The sequence below is a fragment of the Ictalurus furcatus genome, chromosome 23 (genome assembly GCF_023375685.1).
Source record: "Ictalurus furcatus strain D&B chromosome 23, Billie_1.0, whole genome shotgun sequence".
NCBI classification, from domain to species: domain Eukaryota; kingdom Metazoa; phylum Chordata; class Actinopteri; order Siluriformes; family Ictaluridae; genus Ictalurus; species Ictalurus furcatus.
In genome coordinates, this window is record NC_071277.1 from 20,648,993 (window position 1) to 20,676,331 (window position 27,339).

The following is a 27,339-nucleotide window of genomic DNA, read 5'->3' on the forward strand; positions in this document are numbered from 1 at the left end:
AATATTTTAAATGTGCAGTTACTTATCTATATATCTGGAAATGTTATAATCTAGTAGCATTTAATCTAAACTAAACTAAAATAATATAATATAATATAATATAATATAATATAATATAATTTTTAAACTACGCTGCTACTGCGTTCTTCCTTCTAAACACTAGATGGCGCCATCACACTCCTTTCAACTATATAACAGAAGAATTTTTCTTAAATTACCTTCATTTAAAGAGATATTTAGGAGTCTCGATAAATAAATTACATTCTTATAAAATAAAATAATAATAAAAACGTTGACACACGCTTTACATTTCTCATGTTTGTTTTTGTGTAAGTAATTTTCCAAGAAGGATTATTATTATTTTTTTATTTTATTTTTTAAAACTGATTAAAACATGTATATAAGTTTTTATCTGGATGTTTTAAACACAAAAGCTCACTTCTCCTTATCCATAAATCTGGATATACAGTAATGTTATTGCTGCGACGCTGTTGCGTTTCTTCCTCCGCAACACTAGATGGCGCTAATTAACGTAGACTCCACGTGCCGGAAACCATCTCGCGGTGCATCATGGGAAAGGACCCGTGCATCGACTCACATGTGGTTGTGAGCGCGTGAACTTTTCTGAGCGCGGAGAAGAAGACGAAGGAGGGGGAAAAACTCCATTTATTCCACTTTAATTTTTATTTTCCACATTAAACATGAAGCCTGGTGAGTTTACTCTGTGTTTGTGGTTATACAGTTAATTACGGGATTTAGTTTGACTTAAAAACACGAGTATAAAGAGGATTAAAAACGGACGGACGTGGAAACTCGTTAGCGGTTTATGCTAGCGCCTCTTTCTCTCTTTCTTTCTCTCTTTCTTTCTTTCTTTCTTTCTTTCTTTCTTTCTTTCTTAATATTAGACTCCGCTTTAACGGACGCTTCGCGCGAAAGTCTACGTTTTTCTCTCCTTTTGTACGTTTTTGTGTTGAAATGATGTAATAAACGATCGTGTGTTCGATGTGTTTATGATCTGCATGAACCTCATGTTGGTGAAATTAGTGTTAAATAATATAAGTAACGCGATTATTCGGTCACTCCGAGTCACTTAATCCGATTAATTTGGTTTTAGTTCGGTTCCGGGTGTGAACGTGTTGGAATAAAGTGTGTGTTGTGGGTTTCGGCTGTAAATGAAGCGTGTTGCTGTTTGGGCCATGTGTCTGAGATTAATACAGCTCTCTTATCCACTACACATTGTTAGTATTATTATTATTATTATTATATAGTCGCGGGGGGGGGGGTGTTCTGCGTAATGGTCGTTTCTACCTGTGTGTAGTGTCTCGAACGATTTAAGATGCCTCACGGAGTGAAATGTGACTCTGGTTTCCTTAAAATCTTCTCAATGACTGTGTAAACACCCGTGAAGTCACCACTTCACAGGTGTTTACAGATATAGATACTGTACTGTATGTAATGTCTTAACACTGTTGATGTTTACGCTCCAGGTTTCAGTCCCCGCGGCGGTGGATTTGGTGGAAGAGGACGCGGTGGGGACCGAGGAGGACGCGGTGGAGACCGAGGAGGGTTTAGAGGAGGGCGAGGAGGGTTTAGAGGAGGGCGAGGTGGTGGAGGTAAAGAGGAACTGATACTAAAGTGTTGATTGATTATCTCTGAAAGTGAGTGTAAGAGGAATAAAACACTCGGGGACGTGCTGTAATAGTAACTCCATGGTTACAGGTGGAGGTTTTAGGTCTCCGAGTGGTGAAGGAGGATTCCGGGGCCGTGGTGGAGGCAGAGGCATGTCGAGGGGACGTGGGGGCAGAGGTGGAGGAGGAGGGTTCAGAGGAGGAAGGAAGGTGACCGTGGAGCCTCACAGACATGAAGGTGAGTCGGAGTGTTATTAATGAACTCTGTGTGTGTGTAAATGAATAGCAGGGTAATGACGTGACTGTTCGACTCTCTCAGGTGTGTTTATCTGCCGCGGGAAGGAAGACGCCCTGGTGACGAAGAACATGGTGGTGGGAGAGTCCGTGTACGGGGAGAAGAGAATCAGTGTCGAGGTCAGACTCCGGTGTCATGACAAGCATTTATAATATTTATCTGTATGTTTGTTTTTCCGGGAAATTCCCGAGCTTTATACTCTGACGGTTGTAGAAGCAGCTACAGCGATCAGAAATACAGCCGAGGACACGGAAACGAGAACTTGTGCTGTCATTAGAGCTGGAAGATACGACACAAATACTATATATAATAAATACAATATAAATGTTGGCTAACAAACCTAAAAATTTATTATTATTATAAACATGTGAAAAACTGAATTATATAAACCTTTTATTTAATGTTTACAAAAGTAAACACTGGAAAGGATGTAAAAGTAAATTCTGTAAAATTAGTATCCTTTTACAATTTTTATGTCGGCTTCCAGATTTTGTAACTGTTTTTTTAATATATATATATATATATATATATATATATATATATTTAAAATAGTGTACAAGTGTTATTAAAATGTGTATATTTCATAATTCTTACCGTATCAGAAAAGTACAGTGACGTATATCACAATGTTGATGTAATATCATATGTCTCTAAAATAAGTATTTGTCTTCCAGGACGGAGAAGCGAAGATCGAGTACAGGGCGTGGAACCCGTTCCGCTCTAAGCTGGCGGCGGCCATTCTGGGAGGAATCGATAAGATCCACATCAAACCCGGAACCAAAGTCATGTACCTGGGAGCGGCGTCAGGAACCACCGTGTCTCACGTCTCCGACATCGTCGGACCTGTACGCACGCCTGTTTATCTTTTATCTTCTGCACAATCCGGATCTTTATTTACTCATCAGAATAAAATTAGTGTGTGATTAAGTGTAGATTATATAAGTGGTAACTACCATCAGATGATATAGAACAATAATCTTCCGTGCTTGTAAACAAACTCGTGGCGTTTGTGTGTGTGTGTAGGATGGTTTGGTGTACGCAGTGGAGTTTTCTCACCGTTCCGGCCGAGATTTATTGAACGTGGCTAAAAAAAGAACCAACATTATTCCCATTATTGAAGACGCCAGACATCCGCACAAATACCGCATGCTGGTCGGTGAGTGTCTTTCCATAAACATTATAAACCTTCTCACTTTCTCAAAAAACAATGATATTACTCAGTTACTACAGCAAAATACATCAAATTATGTAAACTGTAAAATAAAATACATAATGCAACCATACAGTTTGAGTATTTGTTACTGCAGTTTCAAATATGTCCAGCAGGAGGCAGATCGCGTTTGCGGTGGTGTGTGGGTGTGAGAGAATATAAGTTGATGCTCTTGGTGTTTAAATTATTATTTTTAATTAAAATTATTTTCCTCAGGGATGGTCGATGTGATTTTCGCTGACGTTGCTCAGCCGGATCAGACGCGTATCGTCGCCCTCAATGCTCACAACTTTCTCAAAAACGGCGGCCATTTTGTCATCTCCATCAAGGTAAAACTTCACCTGTGTAGATTTTATTTCTTTTTTTTTTCTGATTGGTCCCACTGATTTGAAGCTCAGTCTTCTGATGACCTTAAACCTGATTTAATAAATGTAAGTTCATAAATAATACTAAATGTAAACGTTTCGGTTATGGTCAGGCAAACTGCATCGACTCAACAGCGTCGCCCGAGGCAGTGTTCGCGTCCGAGGTGAAGAAGATGAGCTCCGAGAACATGAAACCTCAGGAGCAGCTGACGCTCGAGCCATACGAGAGAGACCACGCTGTGGTCGTAGGGGTGTACAGGTCAGACACGTTCACGATTGTTCACATGGTACACCTGTAGCCTTCATTTCCCCTCCCTAGGGGTGCACAAACTTTTGCACTCAGCTGTACATAAATGTAGAGACAGAGCGGCACTGACTTCTGTCGCTCTATAGGTACTGAAGTCTGTCTTTACATCTATGTATAGTTGTGTGCAAAAGTTTGTACTCCTCAGATAATGAAGCTTGAACTTGTACTTTTTCCAAACTTTGCCATCAGTAATTCTATCAGACTGTCAAAAAATATGTCTCTGGTGAAGTTAAACAAATATTTTATAATATTTAAACACTTTATCCTTTGAAGCTAACCCTCGTGTGTGTGTGCTCTCTTCAGGCCGCCTCCTAAACAGAAGAAATGAAGACGCAGCGGTGTAAATTTGTGTTTGGACGTTTTTCTGTTCTTGCTGATCCTCCAGCTTTGACCACTGACTGACACACACTGCCTTTAATCCTCATCTGCTTTCTCCAGCCGTGTGTGTGTGTGTGTGTGTGTGTGTGTGTGTGTCATCACTGGAGGTGAAGAACTTCCACAGTACATCAGTGTTAATGATCCTGTGCTATTTCAGTAACATAGCTCTCTCCATGCTAATCAGCGGCGTGACTCGATCAGGAAGTTCTTACTGTATATTATAGTATATTAAACCATGAGAAGTTTGTTTTACTTTAGGTGAATCCTTTGCTTTTCAGCATCGTTCTGCTTTCTTTCATGTCCAAAATTATGTTGGTCATGTGACTGTACAGACTGATGATGAGTTTTTGTTTTTTATTAAATAATTTCAAACACCTTTATCTCTGTGTGCTTTTTTAAATTTTCTCTTCAGTTTAATACTTAATAACTTGTTCATATGTGTACATCATTATATATATATATATATATATATATATTCTGTAAATATATATATAAATAAAAGATATTTATATAATATATAAAAATAAATAAGATATATTTGTATATAGAGAGAGGTAGGTAGATAGATATAAACCTATAAAGACTTGTTTTTAACATTTGAATAATGGTTTTTAAATAAAATATATAATAACAGTGATTAAGTTACAATTTATTACTATTTCTAATGTAATCTTTACTATAATAGGGACTAGAATAGTTTGTGGTGTAGTATAAAATATAATTACTATAAGAGGTATAATAATCCTGGTGATAAAGTTTTATTGACGTACAAAATGTCTAAAAGTATGTGCACTCCTTACCATAACACCCATACGTGCTTGTTGAACGTCCAATTCCACAATAAGATAAGATCAACTTTATTGATCCCACACTGGGGAAATTGCCTAGAATTATTCCCCCTTTGCTGTTGTAATTAACTCCACTCTTCTGGGAAGGCTTCCCACTAGGTTTTGGGGCGTGTCTGTGGGGATTTGTGTTTATTCAGCTACAAGAGCGTTAGTGAGGTCAGATACTTTAATTATAATAATAAATTGGGGAAAACCTAAGCGGAACTAATTTTGTAGCTTTCGTTGCACCCCGGACTCATTACCAAGTCGGACTCGATGGAGGCTCCTGTGCAGAACGTGAAAAGCGTGAGAAGATCCAAAGAGGATAAAAAACTGGTGAAGAGACAAATAAAAGCTTCTCACGCACTGCTGAAGCATGAAGGCATCACCACCGCGTCCCAGCCCACTCAGGTACACCTTCTGTGCGTGTTATAAAGTGTAATAACGCCTCATCACGCGGGCTGAAGAGGCAGTAGGTGTGATGCCGTATCCTGCACTACGGTACATCCTGGAGTCAGGGTACTTCCGGTCGTAATCTGATTGGATGGATCAGGAAGAGGTTACGCAGCGGGTCTCACAGGAAAAAACCCGAATGCGTTTAAATATATTTTGTGGCCTTTTTTTGTAGCGTTCTGTGAATTTAATATAAAACAATGAGAAAGTAAAGGGATTGGTTAAAAACTGAACGCTAAAAAGTTAACTAATGTAATTTTGAGAGAAACAAATGATTAAAAGCTTTTATTTAAGTAAACAGCCCATTCAATCCGATAATATTTATACATAATGTAAAATATTCAATTGACAAGTCCATAGATTGAAGTGTAATTTAGTTCAGGCGCACATTAAGCTACCAATGGGTCCTGTGGGTGCAGGATGTGCAGAGGTGCACAATATGGCACCACACCGGCTGAGGCAAATTTGTGCTAAAAGTTTGCTCTTTGAGTTTTTCCCTGGAGCTACAAGGTTAATGAATGTAGTGTGTGTGTGTGTGTGTGTGTGTGTGTGTGTGTGTGCGCGCAGTGTGTGGTGGTGTGTAATGGAGGTTTAGGGAACGGTGTGAGCAGGGAGCTGCTGATGGCGGTGCTGACTGAAGGTGGCGCAGTGGAGTCTCTCCTCATGCCCCCTAATAAACCCTACAGTTTCGCCACGTTCGCGTCACTGCAGGAGAGTCAGAGCGCTCACACACTGTGTAACGGCCGCGTGCTGGAGTGTAACGGGCATCACATCACTCTGTACTGCAGCTACGTCCTACCAGGTCAGTAACACACACACACACACACACACACACACACAGACAGAGTTTCTCTTGTCTCTGGTTTTTATTCTGTTTCTCATCACATTCATTTGTATCTCTTTCTTTCTCTCTTTCTCTTTGTAACCTTCTCCTTTATTTTTCTCTCTTCACCTTCACTTTTCATTTCTTCTGTTTTTGTCTGTTCTATCCATAATTCTCCTTTTCCATTCCTCTTTTCCATCTGATTGTTCTCTTCTCTCTCTCACTCACTCTCTCTGTCTTTTAATACTGTTTCTCTCCACTTGTGTTTTTCTCTCTCTCTTTTTCCTTCTTTTTCTCTGTCCTTTTTACTCTGTCTGTCTGTGTCTTTCTCTGCCTCTGTCTTGCTCTCTTTCCCTCTGTCTCTCCCCCTGATGTGTCTATCTGTCTCTCTCTCTCTGTCTCTCACCCTGATGTGTCTATCTGTCTCTCTCTCTGTCTCTCTCTCTCAGTGGATAGAGGAGAGTGTGAGAGTGTGTCTCTCCCCCCCGGTCTCTGTGTGTTGGAGGACTTTGTGTCTCCAGAAGAAGAGTCTCGGTTGCTGCAGGCTGTGGATTGGACGTCACATAATGATGATGTCACAGGTGAGCAGTCATTAGACCTGCCATTTGACACTAAGGAACCATGTTTTCATTATTATTATTATTATTATTATTATTATTATTATTATGAATGTTGTGTTTATTTCAGCACAGCGAGAACTGAAGCACCGCAGAGTGAAGCATTATGGGTACGAATTTCGCTACGACAACAACAACGTGGACAAAGACAAACCGCTGCCCAACGGTCAGATCTAACACCACAGATATTGTGAAACAGTAACATTTATTACTGTACCTTTGGTTATGTGTGTGTGTGTGTGTGTGTGTTCAGGTCTGCCGTTGGTGTGTGACACTCTGCTGCAGAGGTGTGTGTGTGACGGCCACATCAGCGTCCTTCCTGATCAGCTCACAGTCAACCAGTACGAAAGTGGACAAGGTGATGTGCGCAGACACACACACACACACACACACCGCTCCATCAGTGTGTGTGTTTATTCTGATGGTGTGTGTGTTTGATTGTTGCAGGAATCCCCCCGCATGTGGACACACACTCTGCGTTTGAGGACACCATCCTGTCTCTCAGTCTGGGAGCGAAGGTGTGTAACTCATCATGTAATAACGCTGTAATAACGCTGTAATAACGCTGTAATAATCTGAGATGATGGGAGCGCTGACTAGACAAGACTGAATTAGGAAGAAAAAGGAGGAAAAAAATCATATAAGAATATCATCATAAGCTGCACTATATGAAGTGATGATGAGGTCATTACTGAATGATTGTTTTACTGATCATTTATTACTCTGATATTAATCTCTCCCCCTCTCTCTCTCTGTCTGTCTCTCTCTCACTCTCTCTCTCCCTCTCTCTCTTTCTCTGTCTCCCTCTCTCCCTCTCTCCCTCTCTCTCTCTCTCTATCTCTCTATCTCTCCCTCTCTCTCTCTCTGTCTCTCTCTCTCTGTCTCTCTCTCTCTGTCTCTCTCTCTCTCTCCCTCTCTCTCTCTCCCTCTCTCTCTCTCTCTCTATCTCTCTCTCTCTCTGTCTCTCTCTCTCTCTGTAGACTGTAATGGATTTCCGTCACCCTGACGGTCGCTCCGTTGCCGTGGTTTTACCACCGAGGAGTCTGTTAGTGATGAAGGGTGAGAGTCGGTACCTCTGGACTCATGGGTAAATATGACATACACACACAGACATACACATAAAGATACTTTACATACTGTAAATATATTTAAGTATTTGCACCCCTGACCCTCAAAGTCAGAAGCACACAGTTGTATAGAACGTCCTTGTACGCTGTAGCTTTAAAGTTTCCCTTCACTGGAACTAAGAGGAACCCGAACACTGTTCCAGCACGACACAGAACGAGCTCCACGAAGACATGGTGTGTGAAGGATGGAAGAAGGTAGAAGAACTCGAGTGTCCTGTACAGAGCCGTGACCTCAACCCCACTGAATAACTTTGGGATGAACTGGAGCCTCCTCACATCAACATCAGCGCCTGACCTCAACCTCACTAACGCTCTTGTAGCTGAATGAACACAAATCCCCACAGCCACGCCCCACAAATCCCCACAGCCACGCCCCAAAATCCCCAAAATCACACCCACAAATCCCCTCAGCCACGCCCCAAGATCACACTCACAAATCCCCACAGCCACGCCCCAAAAATCCCCACAGCCACGCCCCAAAATCCCCCAAATCACACTCACAAATCCCCACAACCACGCCCCAAAATCATACTCACAAATCACCACAGCCACGCCCCAAAATCACACTCACAAATCCCCACAGCCACGCCCCAAAATCACACTCACAAATCCCCACAGACACGCCCCAAAATCCCCCAAATCACACTCACAAATCCCCACAGCCACGCCCCAGAATCCCCCAAATCACACTCACAAATCCCCACAGCCACGCCCCAAAATCACACTCACAAATCCCCACAGCCACGCCCCCAAAATCCCCACAGCCATGCCCCAAAATCCCCCAAATCACACCCCAAAATCCCCACAGCCACACCCCAAAATCTAGTGGAAGCCTTCCCAGAAGAGTGGCGCGCATTATAACAGCTATTATTCAAAATGCACATACAGGTGTGATGGTCAGGGGTGCACATACTTTTGGAAATATAGTGTATAATAAACACATACATGTACAGAAAGGTGAGATATGTTTTAGATGAAAATCCTTCACCTGTGAAGGTAAAAAAGCATCTTAATCTGTCACTGAAGTAATATTATTATTATTATTATTATTATTATTATTATTATTATTATTATTAAGATTTTATGTGTAATGACGTCTGCACGAGGAGTCAAAATGAAATGTAAAATAGTAGAAACAGATGGTTAGATGGAGATGTACAGATAAAGCGACAGATAGATGCCATGAGCAGACAGACAGACAGACAGACAGGTGAGAAGTTTGGATGTGTGGACAGACAGAGAGATTGATAAACTGATAAATTTTCCCTTTCTGTCTTTGGTACTTGTTATGAGACAATGTCACTATGCTTTGAAAAGGAATATAATACGCGTGTGTGTGTGTGTGTGTCAGTATAACACCCAGGAAGTTTGATGTGGTGCCTGCCTCAACAGCTGAGAGGTCATGGGTTGTGAACTTTAACCCCAGCGATCTGACTTTGAACCAGCGTGGCACAAGGACGTCGTTTACCTTCCGCAAAATCCGATACACACCCTGCGACTGTGGTGAGACACACACACACACACACTCACACGGACTGACACTGCTGTAGGAGTCGTGCATGTATGACTGTGTGTGTGTTACAGCGTACCCATCAGTGTGTGACAGCCAGCGCCCCCCCTCCCCACCTTGTCTCCCGGTTGCTCGTAGCGACGCATGCCAGTTAGAGGAGCGGTACGTTCACCATGTGTATGAGGAAATCTCCGCCCATTTCAGCAGCACTCGCCATGCTCCCTGGCCACGCGTCCGCGACTTCCTGCTCTCGTTGCCGAACGACGCCATCATGGCCGACATCGGCTGTGGCAATGGCAAATACCTGGGAATCAACCCTCAGGTGTTCTCGGTACAAACACACACACACACACACACACACACACGCGTATGCATTATAAATATCGTTAGCAATATAAGGTGTAACATGATTAAGGATAATCGTTGTTGTTGTTGTTGTTGATGGTTATTAGCTGGGCTGTGACCGCAGCGTGAACCTGGTGTCGATCTGCGCTGAGCGAGGTTTCCACGCGGTGGTGTGTGACGCCCTGTCCGTCCCCCTGCGCAGCTCCGCCTTCGACGCCGTCATCTCCATCGCCGTCATCCATCATTTCTCCACACAGGTCAGTGAATACAACAACCGATAACATCCCATAATAACCCTGAGAGAAGCTCCCCCTGACCCGCTGACACCACAGACTGAAAGCATAGGTGCACATACTTTTGCCACTCACAGGTGTGTAATATTACATCATTTTCCTCAGAAAATAAATGACCAGGTATAATATTTTTATCTCATTTGTTTTATATGGTTTTCTTTATCTACTTTTAGGACTTAAAGGGTTCACAAACTTTCAAGCACCACTGTATTCTTTAAATATTATTAATTTTCTTCTACTCATTTTATTTCACTTTAGTGTTTTGCGTTCTGTAAGGCAGTGTGTAAAGCAGGTGTAAAGCAGTGTGTAAAGCAGGGTGTAAAGCAGTGTGTAAAGCAGGGTGTAAAGCAGGGTGTAAAGCAGTGTGTAAAGCAGGGTGTAAAGCAGTGTGTAAAGCAGTGTGTAAAGCAGTGTGTAAAGCAGGGTGTAAAGCAGGGTGTAAAGCAGTGTGTAAAGCAGGGTGTAAAGCAGTGTGTAAAGCAGGGTGTAAAGCAGGGTGTAAAGCAGTGTGTAAAGCAGGGTGTAAAGCAGGGTGTAAATGTGTCTGTGAAGGTGTTCTACAGTAAATACACTGGATTATGTTTTAGAAGCCGACTTTAATTTTATGGCTCAGATTTTTATTATGATTTGAGATTTGTGTGGCTTGTGATGTTTTACAGAAATGCTAAAATAATGAAGGGTTAGTAATAAATAAGTGTGTGTGTGTGTGTGTGTGTGTGTGTGTGTGTGTGTGTGTGCGTGTAGGAGAGAAGATTGGCTGCCGTTACAGAGCTGGTGCGTCTCCTGAAGGTCGGAGGTCGTGCCCTGATCTATGTGTGGGCAATGGAGCAGGAATACAAGAACCAAAAATCCAAATATCTCAAAACTAACAAGAACATGGAGAACCAGGACATCATGGAGAACATGGAGAACCAGGAGAACATCGAGAACCAGGAGAACATGGAACCAAAAACATCTAAAGAGAACACTGAACGCAGAAACGACCTGGATGAAACCGAAAGTGAGGCGAGTGTGAGGCAGGTGCATGCTGGGAACGCGAGCTCAAACCCGGCTGACGCCGAGGAGGACTGTGGGAAGGAGACCTCGCCCAGATTGAGCATTCACACCAATCGCACGGCGTTCGTGTCTCAGGATCTCCTCGTCCCGTGGCATCTGAAAGGTGAAGTGAAGGCGAGTCCTGGTGCTGTGTTCCACCGCTTTTATCACGTGTTCCAGCGTGGAGAGTTGGAGGATCTGTGTGTGTCCGTCAGCGGGGTGGAGGTGCAGCAGAGCTACTACGACCAGGGCAACTGGTGCGTCGTCCTGCGGAAAACACACCAACAACAACAATAACTCCTCCTAACACTGCGGAACACACACCGCCTCGACCTCCGGAGAAACCACTCACAGCGCTGTGACCTTTACTGAAACACCTGGCTGTAAACAAACTCAAACATTTCGTCTTAAAGATGAATTCTACTTGTTAAATTATTGTACTTTTAAATGTTTATATAATAAAATATGACTGCAATTCATTAAATGTTTCCAGGTTTATGTTCTAAAATATAATTCAGTACTAATAATAATAATAATGATAATAATCGGGTGTGTCATTCTGAACATCAGCTACATTTAAGTTGAAATAAAATCGTAAAATGAGTTAGAAGAAAAAACTTTTTAAAGAAACTGACCGTTAAAAAAGAATGAACTGTAAATAATTCATTTAAAAAGCATTTTTCAGCACAACATTCCGGTTTCTTCTTTTCTTAATAAATCTTCTTTTCTCTTTACTCAGGAGGGGTAAAGTCTAAAAACTTAAAGGGTGATTTTAAGCGTTTTCTCTGAAGATTTTACTTTAACGTGTGGTTAATAAAGGATGTGAGGTATATAAGGAGTAACAGTCAATAAAGGTTTAACAAAACTAGCAATAATTAGGAAGCTTTAGTGTCATTCTGGGAAATACAAATTCTAAATTTCACAATAAAACATTACACTCTTATGTTTTCAGTTCAGTAAATGTGACGTTTTAGCATGTATTTAGTTTAAATGAGGAGTTTAAAGTGAAATAGAGTTAAGTTAGCTGCAGTGTGTGTAAAGTAAGAGGTATAATCTCTTTTCTTCACACAGGCTGTGCTGCGTTTACATTTTCCAGCCGCTGGGTGGCGCTGAGCAGAGCTTCAGTGTAAAAAACAGGATTCCTATTTGATTTTTTTTTATTTTTTAAAGTTTTACTACACCTGGGTGATTAGGAACAGGAAATTGTTCAACCGTGACTTTCTGTTTCACAGGGGTATGAATATGAGGTAACACATAGCTGTGATTGTTGAGCTTCAAAAAGTGGGAAGTGTCTATAAGAAAATAGCACAAGCACTGAAAATGTCCATTTCCACCATCAGGGCAATAATTAAGAAGTTCCAGTCTACTGGAAATGTTATGAATCGACCTGGAATTGGACGTGTGTCTATATCGTCTCAACGCACTGTGAAGAGGACGGTTTGAGTGGACAAAAAATCTCCAAGGATCACAGCTGGAGAACTGCAGAAGTTAGTTGTGTCTTGGGGTCAGAAAGTCTCCAAAACTACAATCTGAAGTCACCTACATCACCACAAGCTGTTTGGAAGGGTTTCAAGAAAAAAGCCTCTACTCTCATCCAAAAACAAACTCGAGCGTCTTCAGTTTGCAGACACTACTGGAACCTCAAATGGGATCGGGTTCTATGGTCAGATGAAACCAAAATAGAGCTTTTTGGTAATAAACACCAGAGGTGGTTTTGGAGCACACAGAGAGGTAGCCATATGGAAAAGTACCTCATGCCCACGGTTAAATATGGAGGTGGATCTTTAATGTTTTGGGGCTGTTTTTCTGCCAGAGGAACTGGACATTTTGTTAGGACACATGGCATCATGGACAAATATCAACAGATATGAAATGAAAACCTGACTTTCTCTGCCAGAAAGCTTCAAATGGGTCGTGGTTGGATCTTCCAGCAGAACAATGATCCAAAACATCATCAGAATCAACACAGAAATGGTTTACTGACCACAAAATCAAGGTCCTGCCATGACCATCCCCGTCCCCTGACCTGAACCCCATAGAACACCTGTGGGGTGAACTGAAGAGGAGAGTCCACCAGCGTGGACCTCGAAATGTGAAGGATCTGGAGAGGTTCTGTATGGAGGAATGGTCTCAGATCCCTCGCCATGTATTCTCCAACCTCATCAGGCGTTATAGGAGAAGACTCAGAGCTGTTATCTTGGCAAAGCGAGGTAGCACAAAGTATTGAATAAAAGGGTGCCAATAATTGTTGCACACCTATATTTAACAAAAAGTTTTATAATAAACCTGTTTTGTGTTTGCAGTTGTTTGATATCCATGAGAGCAGAGTCTTTTTGTGATTTTTTTAAACAAAAGATCAAAAGATTCAATAATAAAGACAATTCTTCACAGTCTCCTTTGCTCATATTTGCCAAGGGTGCAATATTAGTGGAGGGGCACTGTTTATAAATTTTTACGCCAAAACTTTATCCTTTTTATGGCAAAATACTGTTTTTGTAGGCTAATTAGCAGCCAACACATTATTATTATTATTTTTTTAAAGTTAATGTTATATAAAAACATTTCTGCATTCCTATTAAGAGTAAATAAATGATATTATCTTTATTCATAATTCATAAATAACTCGATTTTTTTTTACTACACGTATTGTGACAACTCCTGCCTTCTGGTGTCCCACCTCCTGTGCTGTGATTGGTTAGTAGATCATATTCACAAACAATGTCCAATCAATGAACTTATAAGTATGACGTTTTAATCATGACATCATTGGAGGTGGCTCTAGAGGAAAACAGGTATATTCTTAGAAGAAAAAATAATAATAAGTTGTTCCACTCTGTTGTTGGGGTTCTACAGAGAGGTTCTACCCTATAGGTTTTAGGGTTTCCCACAGAAGAACTCTTACGGTTCTAGACTGAACTTTTTTCCAGAGTTTAGTTTATTTCTAACTGGACATTTTCTTTTTGCCCATATATGAAATAGCTGCTTTCTGTCTTTTCTGAACAACACACTAAAACGATGTGGCCGTATCTAATTTTTAAAAGGTCTCATCAGATGAAACTGATCCTTTAACATTCCTACAAACTACTACTTGCTATCAGTTTAAAAAGTAAGGAGGATTTTGCTTTCTTTTAAAGAAAAAGGACAATTAAACATTACAATATTTAATAAAACAATTCCACGTATTCAGATTAAATATTTTGCGATATATTTCAACCTAGCCTGTAGTGATATGTTAATAAGCTACATGTAACCTGTAATTTCCAGTTATATTTTACATATCTAATAATACACATGCATGCACTTTAAGGCATGTTTTGTCAGCATAAAGCTCCAGTTGTTTTCCCTGTCAGATATATACTGTTCCCTTACTTTTACACGTCTAGATCTACACAATTGAAATCATGCATAATTTTATGCACTGTAGTAAACAATAGCCTAACTTCAATACATTATGGATTATATATTTGCACTGTTATTGTATTTTCTCAGATTTAGCTGTACAGATATCACTGCTTTAAATACTGCTGTGTGTCTGGACTGGAAATCAGATATATTTAGCAGTATTATGATGTTTTCTCTTTATTATGCACATTGCCTAATATGCATATGTACAGCTGTTTCTTTATATTTGTATGTTACTTCTAGTTATTTTTATCCTTCTTTTACAGATTATTATTGTATTGCATGCTGCTGTATATCAAATCATCGGCTTAATAACATTTAATATTATATTTGCTATTGTACATGTATTTTACTTAATGTTACACATAATATGATCAACATTCTCCTTTTGAATTCTCTATTCTAAATGGTTAGAAGCTGTTGATTAATTTTCTAAAAGTCTACCCTGATGACAAAACTAATAGAACCCCTCATAGAATCTGTAATGGTTTCAATGGTTAAATAGCATTGGTTTTAATGGAAACTGTAATGGTCCCTGTGGGTCTTTACTGGTAATTTGTTGCCTTCTATTGGTGGCACGTTACATCTAGCGGATAGCATGAAGGACCAATAGAACACCTTTGACATTTGGTAATGGTTTAAATGGTGAACTGATGGTTTGTAATAGTATTTGTCGTGGAAACCATTAGAATATCTGTGATTGTTTCTTTTTTTTTCTTCTTTTTTTAAAGCAGGATGTGTAGAACCTTTCAACAGAGGGCTCAATGTAGAACTTCATTAGGAATATATATATATATATATATATATATATATATATATATATATATATATATATATATGTAAAAGCCATCTAAATCAAACAAGAAAAAATACCCATGAAACTTATCCATATTCACTCGCTTAGCTACAAAAATATACATTTTATATCGTAAAATGTTAAATGTAATAATATTGTATGTAATAATGTAAAAAGCCTGTGTTTTGAGAAATGCGTTTTAAATTATTATTTTCTGTACGAAGTGATTGAACTGTATTCTTATCACAAAACAGTGTGTAAAGTTTGACATAAAAACTCATAAGTAGTTGTTATATTAAGGCGTTAAACTTTATTATCATGTGTTTGTTTTGCTTTATGGTCCGTAAATCCTATTAACGCGAAATAAAATAAAAAATAAAGTTTTAATTGCTGTTATTTGTCGTATGTTCCGAGGCTGAGAGATGTATTTATATTTATATATATTTATATATATATTAAACCCACCGCTCAGGTTTGTTTGGGCGGCCATTTTGTGTGGAGACTCAAACCCGAAGCGTGTGGGGCCGTGAACGAGCCTGGGCGCGCGCGGGCACGCGCTCTGGAGCTGGGGTGCGCGCTCGAGGTGTCGGTGGCGCGGAGAGCCCAGTCGCGGAGTGATCGAGATTAACGGGCAGCGGAGAGGGGGGGGCTTTTCCCTTATAGCGAATGCACATCGCTAATTGTAGCTAAGCGGTGCGACACGGAAATAATCCCGGGTTTTTAATTTTTTATTCGTTTTCATTTTTATTTTCTAAATTTAAATCTTCTTTACCGGTTACCCCGCTTTCCCCCCCTCCTCCTCTACCCCCCTCAGGCTGCACCACAACAGGCAACAATCAGACCAATGGCAAACCGATGGCAGGCAATGCAAACTAGCTTAGCCGGAGAAAGCTAACCAGCGAAGGAACAGCCTGAAGATCTGTCTGTGGAGAGGAAACGAAGACCACCACCAAAATAAAACCTTCACAGACCGAAAGACAGCACAGCTGTCCCAGTCAATTTACATTTATCTCAGATTTTTTTTGGCGGGGGGATAAAAGAAAAAAAAAAGGCAGCGGCTAGCAAAGAAACCCGGGGACTATCTGTCTGTTATTTCGGACTTGAGCTTTTTTACCTCAGCGACCGCAGCAGCGGGACCGCAGCCCGAGCCGAGGACCCGAACACAGGATCTTCTTTCATACAGAAAAACATCGTTTGGGGTTTCTTTTTGTAATTATTATCTTTAAACCAAGAAAACTGATAACGAGTCGCACCCGTCAGAAGGGTGTCGGTATCGGGGGGGAGGGGGGTCCCGATTTTTCGGCCGGTTTTCCGCGGGGTTTCTGTGGAGGTTTAGGACGGAGGCGAGCAGATCGACCGCCGCTGCTAATGGCTGCTGCTGCTGCTGCTGCCGCTTCGGGAACCTGGGAACGAACCGCCGCCGCCGCCTGAGGTATGATCCCAACACACACACACACACACACACACACACACACACAGAGGTGTATATATATATATATATATATGTGCTTCTTTAGAGCCATCTTGCCATCTGCAGCGTTGCCTTTCCCCCCGCTGCACGTCACCTCCCCTCCGAATATAACGTGAAATCTGCGTGTTGTATTCACGTGTGTACATGCTTCACCCCTGTGTTTCACACCCTGCTCATTTCAGTGTGTTTGCTCCTCTAACACACCCATTTTACAGCCTAAATGTGCACTGCAGCACCAGCACTGCTGTCCGTCTCCATGCATGTGATGATGATGATGGTGATGATGATGAGGATGATGATGATGATGAAGGTGATGTACAGGCCGGTCAGTGAGGATCTGCTTTCCTTTAAACGCCTAACGATCCCGAATGCACTGAATTCATGCTCATTTTTGCATCTTAAGGTTAGTCTGAACACTTCGATGTGGGTCAGGATGCAGTTCCAGTAAATGCAATGCAGCAGCAGCAGGTATTCAGGTGCAAACAGCCAACATCTGGACGCAGGCGCTGATCTTGCTTCAGTATCGGACGGATTTTGCATCACGTCTGAGATCTAAGTGTGGTCTGATGATTAAAAATCTATCACAAATCTGTGTGTGTGTGTGTGTGTGTGTGTGTGAGAGAGAGATCAGCGTGCATACTGCATGCACAAAACCCCATCATCATGGTGATGCATTATCTATTAACAGTAATAACGTTTTATTATTAACGCTCATGACCTGTCACATTTTCATTCCATCCATCGTTTCTCAGGGTTTAAACCCTACTCCCGACACACACACACACACATTCATGTAAATCTGCAGTGTTGCATGTCATCCGTAATATCGCATCGGCTTGTTGCATTTTTCAGCGTTTTTCACGATAAATATTATTTCATCTGCACCCCAACACTCAAACCTGCACACACGAGTGAAAAATCGGTTGAGCCACCGTTATGAAACGGTAATAAGAGTGTGATAGAGTATAGTGTGTGTATGTATGTGTGTGTGTGTGTGTGTGTGTGTGTGTGATGTGCCTACACCCCACTGCAAGGCTCTGCTCAACTACAACGCCGGTTCAAAATGGATTCGGTCTTCGTTCTAGTGCACTAGATAGGGTGTACATGTCGTTCGCTCCCGTCCCAAATGCTACACTTCATCCCTAGCTAGTGTCCCTAACGGAACACCGGCCATTTTAAGGCTGCGTCCCAAATGCTAGAAGACACAAAGATAGATAGATAGATAGATAGATGGATAGATTCACAGGATTCTGACCTCCTCGTGAATCTCGGTGGCTGCGTTACCCATAATGCACCGCATGTCAGGACTAGATTTAAACGTGGAGACGTGAGGAAGATGGAGCTGGAGGCCAGATGTGTTTCGTGTCTCGTGTCTTGGTGTCCTCTGTCCGGATTGAGCTGTAGGGCACGCTTGCTAATTAGCACTCTGGCTAACAGGCTGTTAGCTTAGCGAGGTGCTAATGATAATATAATATGTATATCGAGTGGTGCAGTTGGTGATGTTGCTGACACAGTCTGTCGCTTGTGGGCGTGGCCTGGTTCATCTTTTTTGAGGTTGTGATTCAGGATGGTAAAATGGGAGCGGCCATGAAAGCACGTCTTCTGTTTGCTCTGTCTGATCATCAAGAGCTCGAGAACTAGCAACAAGCTAACCCGCTAACGTTAGAGTGTTAGCTGTTGGTCAATGTTACAGATTTAACCATCTCGTGTGTGTGTGTTGATCTAAAGCAAATCTGACTATAATCTCATTTAAAAGTAGTGATTTATTTAGTGATGACGCTGTGCAGCCACGGTGGCTTAGTGGTTAGCACGTTCGCCTCACACCGCCAGGGTCGGCGGTGAACACAGGAATTGAACACAGAGGTTCAATTCCTCTGTGTGTGCGGAGTTTGCATGTTCTCCCCGTGCTGTGGTGGTTTCCTCCGGGTACTCCGGTTTCCTCCCCCAGTCCAAAGACATGCATGGTAGGTGTCTGTAGTGTATGAATGGGTGTGTGAGTGTGTATGTGATTGTACCCTGCGATGGACTGGTACCCTGTCCAGGGTGTACCCCGCCTTGTGCCCGATGCTCCCTGGGATAGACTCCAGGTTCCCCGTGACCCTGAAAAGGATAAGTGGTATAGAAGATGGATGGATGGGCTGTGCAGCCATGTTTATGTGACATCATACACTAAACTCAGGCGTGAGGAGAGCTTCGGGATTTTCCGAGTTGGAATTGTAAACGTTTAGGGCGTGTTTTATTCAGTTGTTCCTAGTTGAAGGTCGGAAATTCTGAGTCACGAGCCGAACTCACGCCGGAAGATTGGTCCATTCGGTCAGGAGAACGCTTCAGAGCGCTTTCACACCGATTCCTCCGGCCGTCGATTCTGAATCAAAGTGAAATCGATTCCTTTGCTTCTTTTGCTTTGTGGTTTGTTTTTTTTTTGTTTGTTTTTTTACACCATTAAACGATTTAAAAATCACAAAAAAGGCTGGCTGAGGAGTGTGAAAGGACCTTTACACAAGTGTGTGAAGAATTAGCAAAAATCTCCAGAGAACACGTAGTCCATTAGATGATTATATAAATAGCTAGTTTAGAACGTTTCACGTGTCACAGCCGGCGTTTATGTTCTCTGTTTGGTCCAGATCTACAGAATGCATGTCCTTCCCGCAGCGCCTCGGCTCTGTGCTTTGGCTCAGTTCAGCGTTACGCAATAATCTACAAATAAAACGCCACAAACCCAAAACACACGTCGTGTTTGATTCACTTCCGGAGTCAAGTCGATTATAGAGTCGAATCATTTTTAACTAGAAAGACGTTAAGTAAGAAATTACAGAGCAGGAAGTAATGACCTGAGGTGGAGAGATCTGTCGTTCCAAACACACAAGTTTGCGATGCAGTTTGCGAATGTTTGTTGGAACTGTGCTTTCGGGAAATACACCAAACTGTTGAACTGTGTCGATAAGGATGGAACTTGTGACTGTGGTTGGCTAACGATTGCGATTCTTTTGGGTGAATAACTTTTTGAATGCACCGTGACACGAGGACGAGCTCAGGGACGACGTCCGAACACTGCCTGTTTTACGGTCTCGCTGAAATTCAGCAATCGTGCTGTAAACGTAGCCGATGAAACACGTGTTTATTTTATACGAGTCATAAAAATATAGTTTAAAGGGATTTTTTTAAAGATTAAGAACTGCACACTAGATAAATGTGTGTAATAAAATGGAAGTAGATAGGTAAGAATGCAAGTTTATTAACTGGTAATTAACAGGTGTTATTGTCTTTATTTTAAAAAAAAACCCTCAACAATATAATAAAAATACAAAACAAATATTAAAAACATAGTCTTTATTTTCTTCTAAAAGAAAATGCACTTGCATTTCTGAGGTAAAATAATCTTTATAAGACCTGTCAAAGCTTCAACAAACAGCCAGCTACATTTCTGACTTATCTCGTACACACACACACGCGCGCGCGCGCGCCACAAACGTCAGTGATGGACATGGTAGAGGGGTGCCAATACTTTGTGCACCACAACAGATGTCATGGTTCGTTTCCTTAAGATTTTCTGTTACAGTACACTTTCTTAACAGATTATTTAAAGGGGAACTTTAAGGGCAGTTAGCATGATTAGCATGGTACAGTGGAGTTGATACATATCTCCCGTTAGCATTCTGTTAGCATTAGCATTTAAAATGCATTAGCATTGTCTGTTGCTAATGCTAACCATCTCCTTTAATATACTTTAATTCAAAGAACAGTCTATAAAAATATTATTGTTGTTGTTATTGTTGCAAATTAACCTTATTTGACTGCTAAGCCTTTTAAGTGTGTGTGTGTGTCTGTGTGTGTGTGTGTGTGTGTGTGTGTGTGTGTGTGTTGTTTTTCTCGTTTCTGGAAATGTCCAAAATTTCACTTGTAACTACAGTTTATATTAGAGATCAGTCCAGTGGTCACAAATTTACCCACAATGCACTGCAATATGTAGTGTCCAGATGATAAAGACTACCCACAATGTGCTCTGTGAAGTGAGGAGTTTGTGGATTGGTGACAGCGGTTAGCAGTGAGTGCTAAAACAGAATGCTAAAGGCTAACTGCTCCTTTAGCATTGCTCACATTATAGTATAAAAGTATTCAGCTGAAATGTCGGCTGTGTCCCAATCCTGCTTCAGAGCTCACTGTGAAAAAAGCACGGTGCATAATGAAAGAGGAAAACGATAAGTTAGTTAGCTAGCTAGTCTGCTAATAAGTGATTAGCATGTGGGGTAGTTGTTGGCTGTGTCCGAAATCGCGTACTGTGACCGTTCCTACTGCGTTCCATTCAGTTCTGCTTGGTCGTTGATGCAGTACGTACAGGTCAGTATAAGTGTGTAGTATGAATACGCAATCCGGACGTACTACATCCACCATGCTGGCATTGTCATGTGACCTACGACGTAATCATAACCGCAAAATCTAATACCTAAAACACTTTAGCTTCAAAGAGCCGACGTGCTGCCTTCTGCATTTTTGATTCGGACAGCTCTTCCGCGCCAGTTGCGATGCATTATGGGATAGCGCAATGACCACTGGTTCCCTACTGCAGAATCTCAGCGGAAGCAGCAAACATCCGGGTTTTTCTCACCTACTGTTTTATAAATACTGAGAATTCACACATACTGCTTTTCCCCTACTGTACAGTAGGGTAGTACAGTAGTTTACCAAGTTACTACAATAGAGTAGTGTAGTAGGGTAGTATAGTAGGGTAGTGTAGTAGGGTAGTGTAGTAGGGTAGTATAGTAGGGTAGTGTAGTAGGGTAGTATAGTAGAGTAGTATAGTAGGGTAGGGTAGTAGGGTAGTGTAGTAGGGTAGTATAGTAGGGTAGTGTAGTAGGGTAGTGTAGTAGGGTAGTATAGTAGGGTAGGGTAGTAGGGTAGTGTAGTACGGTAGTAGGGATATTCAGATGCAGCCACAGTGTCATGGAGGGAAGTTTAGGTGAGTTACGAATGTGTTTGACTTGGGATGAAACCGTCAGGGACATCTATCTGTCCCTCTCCTGTCTGTCTCTCTTTCTCACTGTGTCTGTCTGCCTAGCTGTCTTCCTCTTTCTGTCTTGCTGTCTCACTGTCTCTCTGTCTATTTGCCTCTCTTTTTCTGTGTCTCTCTAGGTCACTCTCTCACTCTCTCTCTCTCTTGCCCTGTCTCTCTCTCTCTATATATATATGTCTGTATTTGTTGGTCTCTCTCTCTGTTGGTCTCTCTGTCTATGTCTTTCTGTCTCTCTATTGTATATTTGTCTAGCTGCCTTTCTCTGTCTATTTATTTCTCTCTGTTGGTCTCTCTCTTTATGTCTGTCTTTCTCTCTATGGCCTGTCTCTCTCTCTATGTCTGTCTCTATCTGTCTCTCTCTGTAGTCTCTCTGTCTAGCTGTTTTTCTCTGTATGCCCTTTGTCTCTCCTTTTCTCCGTCTGTCTATCTGTCGCACTTTCCTCTCTGTCTCTCAGTCATTCCTTTCCTTTCTCTATTTCTTTATCTGTCTAGTTCTCTTTGTCTGTTTTTCTGTCTCACTTTCACTTTCTCTCTATAGCTTTCTGTGTGTGTGTGTGTGTGTGTGTGTGTGTGGTTGCTCTCCTTGGTGCTGTTCTCACTCAGCTGACCCGCTTCACAGAGATAGACAAACAGAAAGAAAGAGTGCAGAGACAGACAGCACCGTTTAGGCTGTGAGTGTAAGAGCAGACACTCGCAGGGAATTGTGGGTAATTTGGATTTTGTGAAATGGTTTAACAGAAACAGTGAGACAGTCGGTGAAGGAAAGCGAAGCAGGATGTGAGACAGAGAATTCTGGGTAAATTTAATTGCTTTAATGGTTATGTTTTTATGCATTATGTCACTTAAATTATTAAAATAAATCCTATAGAGGGTTAATGTGCTTAATTATTATTGCTCTCGTTTGAAGTGTTTCTCAGAAATATATAAACCCCGAAGTACACACTCAGAAGTACACACTCAGAAGTACACACTCAGAAGTACACACTCAGAAGAAGTACACACCCAGAAGTACACACTCAGAAGTACACACCCCGAAGTACACACCCAGAAGTACACACTCAGAAGTACACACCCCGAAGTACACACCCAGAAGTACACACTCAGAAGTACACACTCAGAAGTACACACCCAGAAGTACACACTCAGAAGTACACACTCAGAAGAAGTACACACTCAGAAGTACACACCCAGAAGTACACACCCAGAAGTACACACTCAGAAGTACACACTCAGAAGTACACACTCAGAAGAAGTACACACTCAGAAGAAGTACACACTCAGAAGTACACACTCAGAAGTACACACTCAGAAGAAGTACACACTCAGAAGAAGTACACACTCAGAAGTACACACTCAGAAGTACACATACAGAAGTACACACTCAGAAGTACACACTCAGAAGGAGAAAGATGTTGTGAAGGAGAAATCTGAAGGAGCGAGTCAGATTAGCGATGTGAGGAAAGAAGGACAGTTTCGTTGTCCAGAATTACACCAAGGTTGTGTGCAGTCACAGATGGTGAGATCTTGTCCAATATCTTGAGGAGAAGATCCAGCAGCTGCAGGTGGTGAGCTACATCCATGATGAGATGTCCACCAGACATGTCGAGATCTGAGAAGAAAGACGAGTGTCTGAGGATGAAAAGGAGAGGATGAGTTGAGTGTCATTAGTAGAACATTGTTATAAAAACCTATGTGAGGATATGACATCCGAAGTACACATACAGAAGTACACACCCAGAAGTGCACACCCTAGTAACAGAGAGGGTATAGAGGATATAACATCACTGAGCCAGCGGGTATAGAGGATATGACATCACTGAGCCAGTGGATATAGACGATATCACATCACTGAGCCAGCGGGTATAGAGGATATGACATCACTGAGCCAGCGGGTATAGAGGATATGACATCACTGAGCCAGTGGATATAGACGATATCACATCACTGAGCCAGCGGGTATAGAGGATATGACATCACTGAGCCAGTGGGTATAGAGGATATCACATCACTGAGCCAGTGGGTATAGAGGATATCACATCACTGAGCCAGTGGGTATAGAGGATATGACATCACTGAGCCAGCGGGTATAGAGGATATCACATCACTGAGCCAGCGGGTATAGAGGATATCACATCACTGAGCCAGCGGGTATAGAGGATATCACATCACTGAGCCAGCGGGTATAGAGGATATCACATCACTGAGCCAGCGGGTATAGAGGATATCACATCACTGAGCCAGCGGGTATAGAGGATATCACATCACTGAGCCAGCGGGTATAGAGGATATCACATCACTGAGCCAGCGGGTATAGAGGATATCACATCACTGAGCCAGCGGGTATAGAGGATATGACATCACTGAGCCAGCGGGTATAGAGGATATCACATCACTGAGCCAGCGGGTATAGAGGATATGACATCACTGAGCCAGCGGGTATAGAGGATATCACATCACTGAGCCAGCGGGTATAGAGGATATGACATCACTGAGCCAGCGGGTATAGAGGATATCACATCACTGAGCCAGCGGGTATAGAGGATATGACATCACTGAGCCAGCGGGTATAGAGGATATCACATCACTGAGCCAGCGGGTATAGAGGATATCACATCACTGAGCCAGCGGGTATAGAGGATATCACATCACTGAGCCAGCGGGTATAGAGGATATCACATCACTGAGCCAGCGGGTATAGAGGATATCACATCACTGAGCCAGCGGGTATAGAGGATATCACATCACTGAGCCAGCGGGTATAGAGGATATCACATCACTGAGCCAGCGGGTATAGAGGATATCACATCACTGAGCCAGCGGGTATAGAGGATATCACATCACTGAGCCAGCGGGTATAGAGGATATCACATCACTGAGCCAGCGGGTATAGAGGATATGACATCACTGAGCCAGCGGGTATAGAGGATATCACATCACTGAGCCAGCGGGTATAGAGGATATCACATCACTGAGCCAGCGGGTATAGAGGATATCACATCACTGAGCCAGCGGGTATAGAGGATATCACATCACTGAGCCAGCGGGTATAGAGGATATGACATCACTGAGCCAGTGGGAATAGAGGATATGACATCAAAAACAGCACAGGTATAGAGAATATGACATCAAACAGAGAGTGGGTATAGAAGTTATGACATCACAGAGAGAGTTGGAGTGAGCAGGGCTAGTGTGTTTGATTTATTTGTGAACACCACCCTCAGGTTTTACTCCAGCTGTCCCTTCTTTCTTTCATACTATTACAGCTCTATAAGTGCCTATGGTAAAGGCGTGCTGTTTTGTTAAGAAGGCTAGCTAACAAAGCCTCAACCATGCTACCTCTGACTTTGTCCCAAATCACATATCAAGAGTATGACACAAGTGTACACTATTATAGTTGATCAGGTATCCATATTCATAGTATGTATTTTAGGACAAAAACAGACTGAGACGAACTTATTTGCTAAGAAGTGTGATTTAACAGTCAGATGCATGTTTCCTTCCTTTTTGAAAAGAATCAGTTTGGGACGGAGCCACTTGGATGGCTGATAAACACTCACCTGGCTAACGTCTTGCTAAACATCGTATAGCTCACCACAGGTGGGGTATTATTTTGAAACAGTCTGGGACGCAGCCCACAGATAAACGGAAATGCACACAAATGTAGTTTCTCACACATGGGGTCGTCCCAAACTCCATGAAGTGGCACTGTATTGTTTAGAAAGTAATTCCCACTAGCTAGCTAGACAGAGTACGGTTTAGTCGTGCGATTTGGGACGGAGCCTCAGAGATATAAAACACGAACTGTGCTCTCTCAGTAACTCGTGTCTCTCTTCTCTCTCTCCGTCCTGACCCACTTTTCTCTCCCTGAGAGCGGTGACTGACCCGCTGCCGTCCCCCCGCATGTTACCCACAATGCACCACTCCAAACCACTCATGATATACCAGACACCAGAACACACACACAGAGTTCTAACGAGACTTATTTGATGTGGCTGTTGAGTGTTCATACGGCGTGTATTCTCAGTATGAGGGTGTGTGTGTTACCCACAACGCTGGGTATGCACTGCGTGTGTGCGGTTTATAAACGAAGCATTTGAAAGAGCATTAATTTAAAGTTCTGTTATCTAGAAAACGGGCTGCGTCCTGAACCATCATACCACAATAAACACTTTAATTGCTAGTGTGTCTAAATAACAAAACACTATCTGAGGTATATATTTAGAAAGCTTTTCAGGTTAAGATGAGACCTGCCTGTGGCTCCGTCCCAAATTGCACCCTTCCATACTAAATAGTGTACCCTAAGAACGACGTAATGTGCTGCCTGACTATTTAGCAGTGATGTGAGATGCGTCTGTTTTATAAATGTTTATAGTTTAATACTTTGTTTAGTAATAGTAACCTTAGGAGTTGTGCTAGTTTCACTCACTATTTAGTAAGGTAGGGTGCGTTTGGGACGTAGCCACGGACTCTGACCAGGCAGCTAGTGTCGCTTACAAACCAATAAATAAAGTGTACCCTTTCAGCACACTGTTTATTGAGTGCACTAATAATTTGGGACACAGCTCATGACTGTGTGTGACGCACTTTGATGACATCATCTCGCTTCTTCTTGAACAGCAATCGATATGCACACACAGCATTCATGTTTTACTTTAAACAGTGAAAAAAATTTATTGTTAAAAATATAAACAAAATCTCACGGTTAACAGAAACAGCAGTTAAACACAGATTATAAAATGAATTAAGAATTTTAAAAAAAAGTCAAACAAGTGAAGTGAAAGAAAATTCAGTAGAAAGTTGTGTTAAGAGTGTGTGTCCAGGTAAAAAGGCTGTTGTGTTCACAGGGACAGCCAGTAAATACCTGCGTGTGTGTGTGTGTGTGTGTGTGTGTGTGTGTTGTATGCCTGGAACAGCAAGACTTAAATAGCTAGAGTTTCTAGTGATTATGGCGAGCTTAACACAAGCTTAATCACATCATATCTTGTTTAAGAGTGAGAGAGAGAGAGAGAGTGTGTGTGTGTGTGTGTGTGTGTGTGTGTGTGTGTTGATAATTATATGATCTACCACGATAAATCAAAATGACACTTGACCTCTGTTGGGCGATTTGACGATCTAATATCGATAATCATGATCCAGGTCTGTCAGGATGATTTTCTGTGATGTTGTAGATATCGTTTTATTTCATGTGTAATTCATTTAAATAATTAAAAATTGTTTAAAAAATGTTTTAATATTTTTTTCGTGTTAGTTTTAGTGTTAAATGTTGTTTTTTTAAAGCTTTGTTTTGTGATTTAGCAAACCTAAATATCGTGATGCACATCATGTATCGTATAAATACTGATTTTGAATCAAAATATATATATTTTTTCATAAACTGTTTATTTTTTTTAACAAGACATTTTCAGATGGGTTTTTTTCCCTGGCAACATAAAGTACAGATAAAATC

At 41.7% G+C, this 27,339-nt stretch overlaps 3 protein-coding genes across 5 annotated transcripts in view; all 3 read left to right on the forward strand.

Annotated features, from left to right (window-relative positions):
* The first annotated feature begins 571 nt into the window (after positions 1-571).
* On the forward strand, positions 572-4,563 carry fbl (fibrillarin). Its single transcript, XM_053611551.1, has 9 exons — positions 572-711; positions 1,488-1,613; positions 1,720-1,866; positions 1,948-2,042; positions 2,598-2,768; positions 2,947-3,079; positions 3,350-3,462; positions 3,612-3,757; positions 4,109-4,563. Exons 1-9 carry the CDS (start codon positions 702-704, stop codon positions 4,131-4,133), a joined length of 966 nt encoding a protein of 321 aa, XP_053467526.1. The 5' UTR covers positions 572-701; the 3' UTR covers positions 4,134-4,563.
* Positions 4,564-5,071: 508 nt separating this feature from the next.
* On the forward strand, positions 5,072-11,686 carry alkbh8 (alkB homolog 8, tRNA methyltransferase). Of its 2 annotated transcripts, none has more exons than XM_053612139.1 (11): positions 5,072-5,421; positions 6,031-6,265; positions 6,736-6,867; positions 6,974-7,069; positions 7,157-7,261; positions 7,351-7,421; positions 7,884-7,990; positions 9,382-9,533; positions 9,615-9,871; positions 9,993-10,142; positions 10,923-11,686. In XM_053612139.1, the coding sequence occupies exons 1-11, from the start codon at positions 5,287-5,289 to the stop codon at positions 11,508-11,510; spliced, it is 2,028 nt and encodes a 675-aa protein (XP_053468114.1). In that variant the 5' UTR covers positions 5,072-5,286; the 3' UTR covers positions 11,511-11,686. The 2 variants fall into 2 exon arrangements, with proteins under 2 accessions (XP_053468114.1, XP_053468115.1); XM_053612140.1 differs by having other exon boundaries at positions 5,308-5,432.
* A 4,201-nt stretch (positions 11,687-15,887) lies between these two features.
* The window catches only part of dyrk1b (dual-specificity tyrosine-(Y)-phosphorylation regulated kinase 1B), a 41,765-nt gene continuing 30,313 nt past the window's right edge, over positions 15,888-27,339 (forward strand). The window contains exons 1-2 of one of the 2 annotated variants that reach the window (XM_053611374.1): positions 16,643-16,843; positions 17,098-17,207. The gene's annotated coding sequence lies outside the window, so the exon portion shown is untranslated. Of the gene's footprint in view, positions 16,844-17,097; positions 17,208-27,339 lie in introns of both variants that reach the window. The other variant, XM_053611372.1, reaches the window with a different exon arrangement.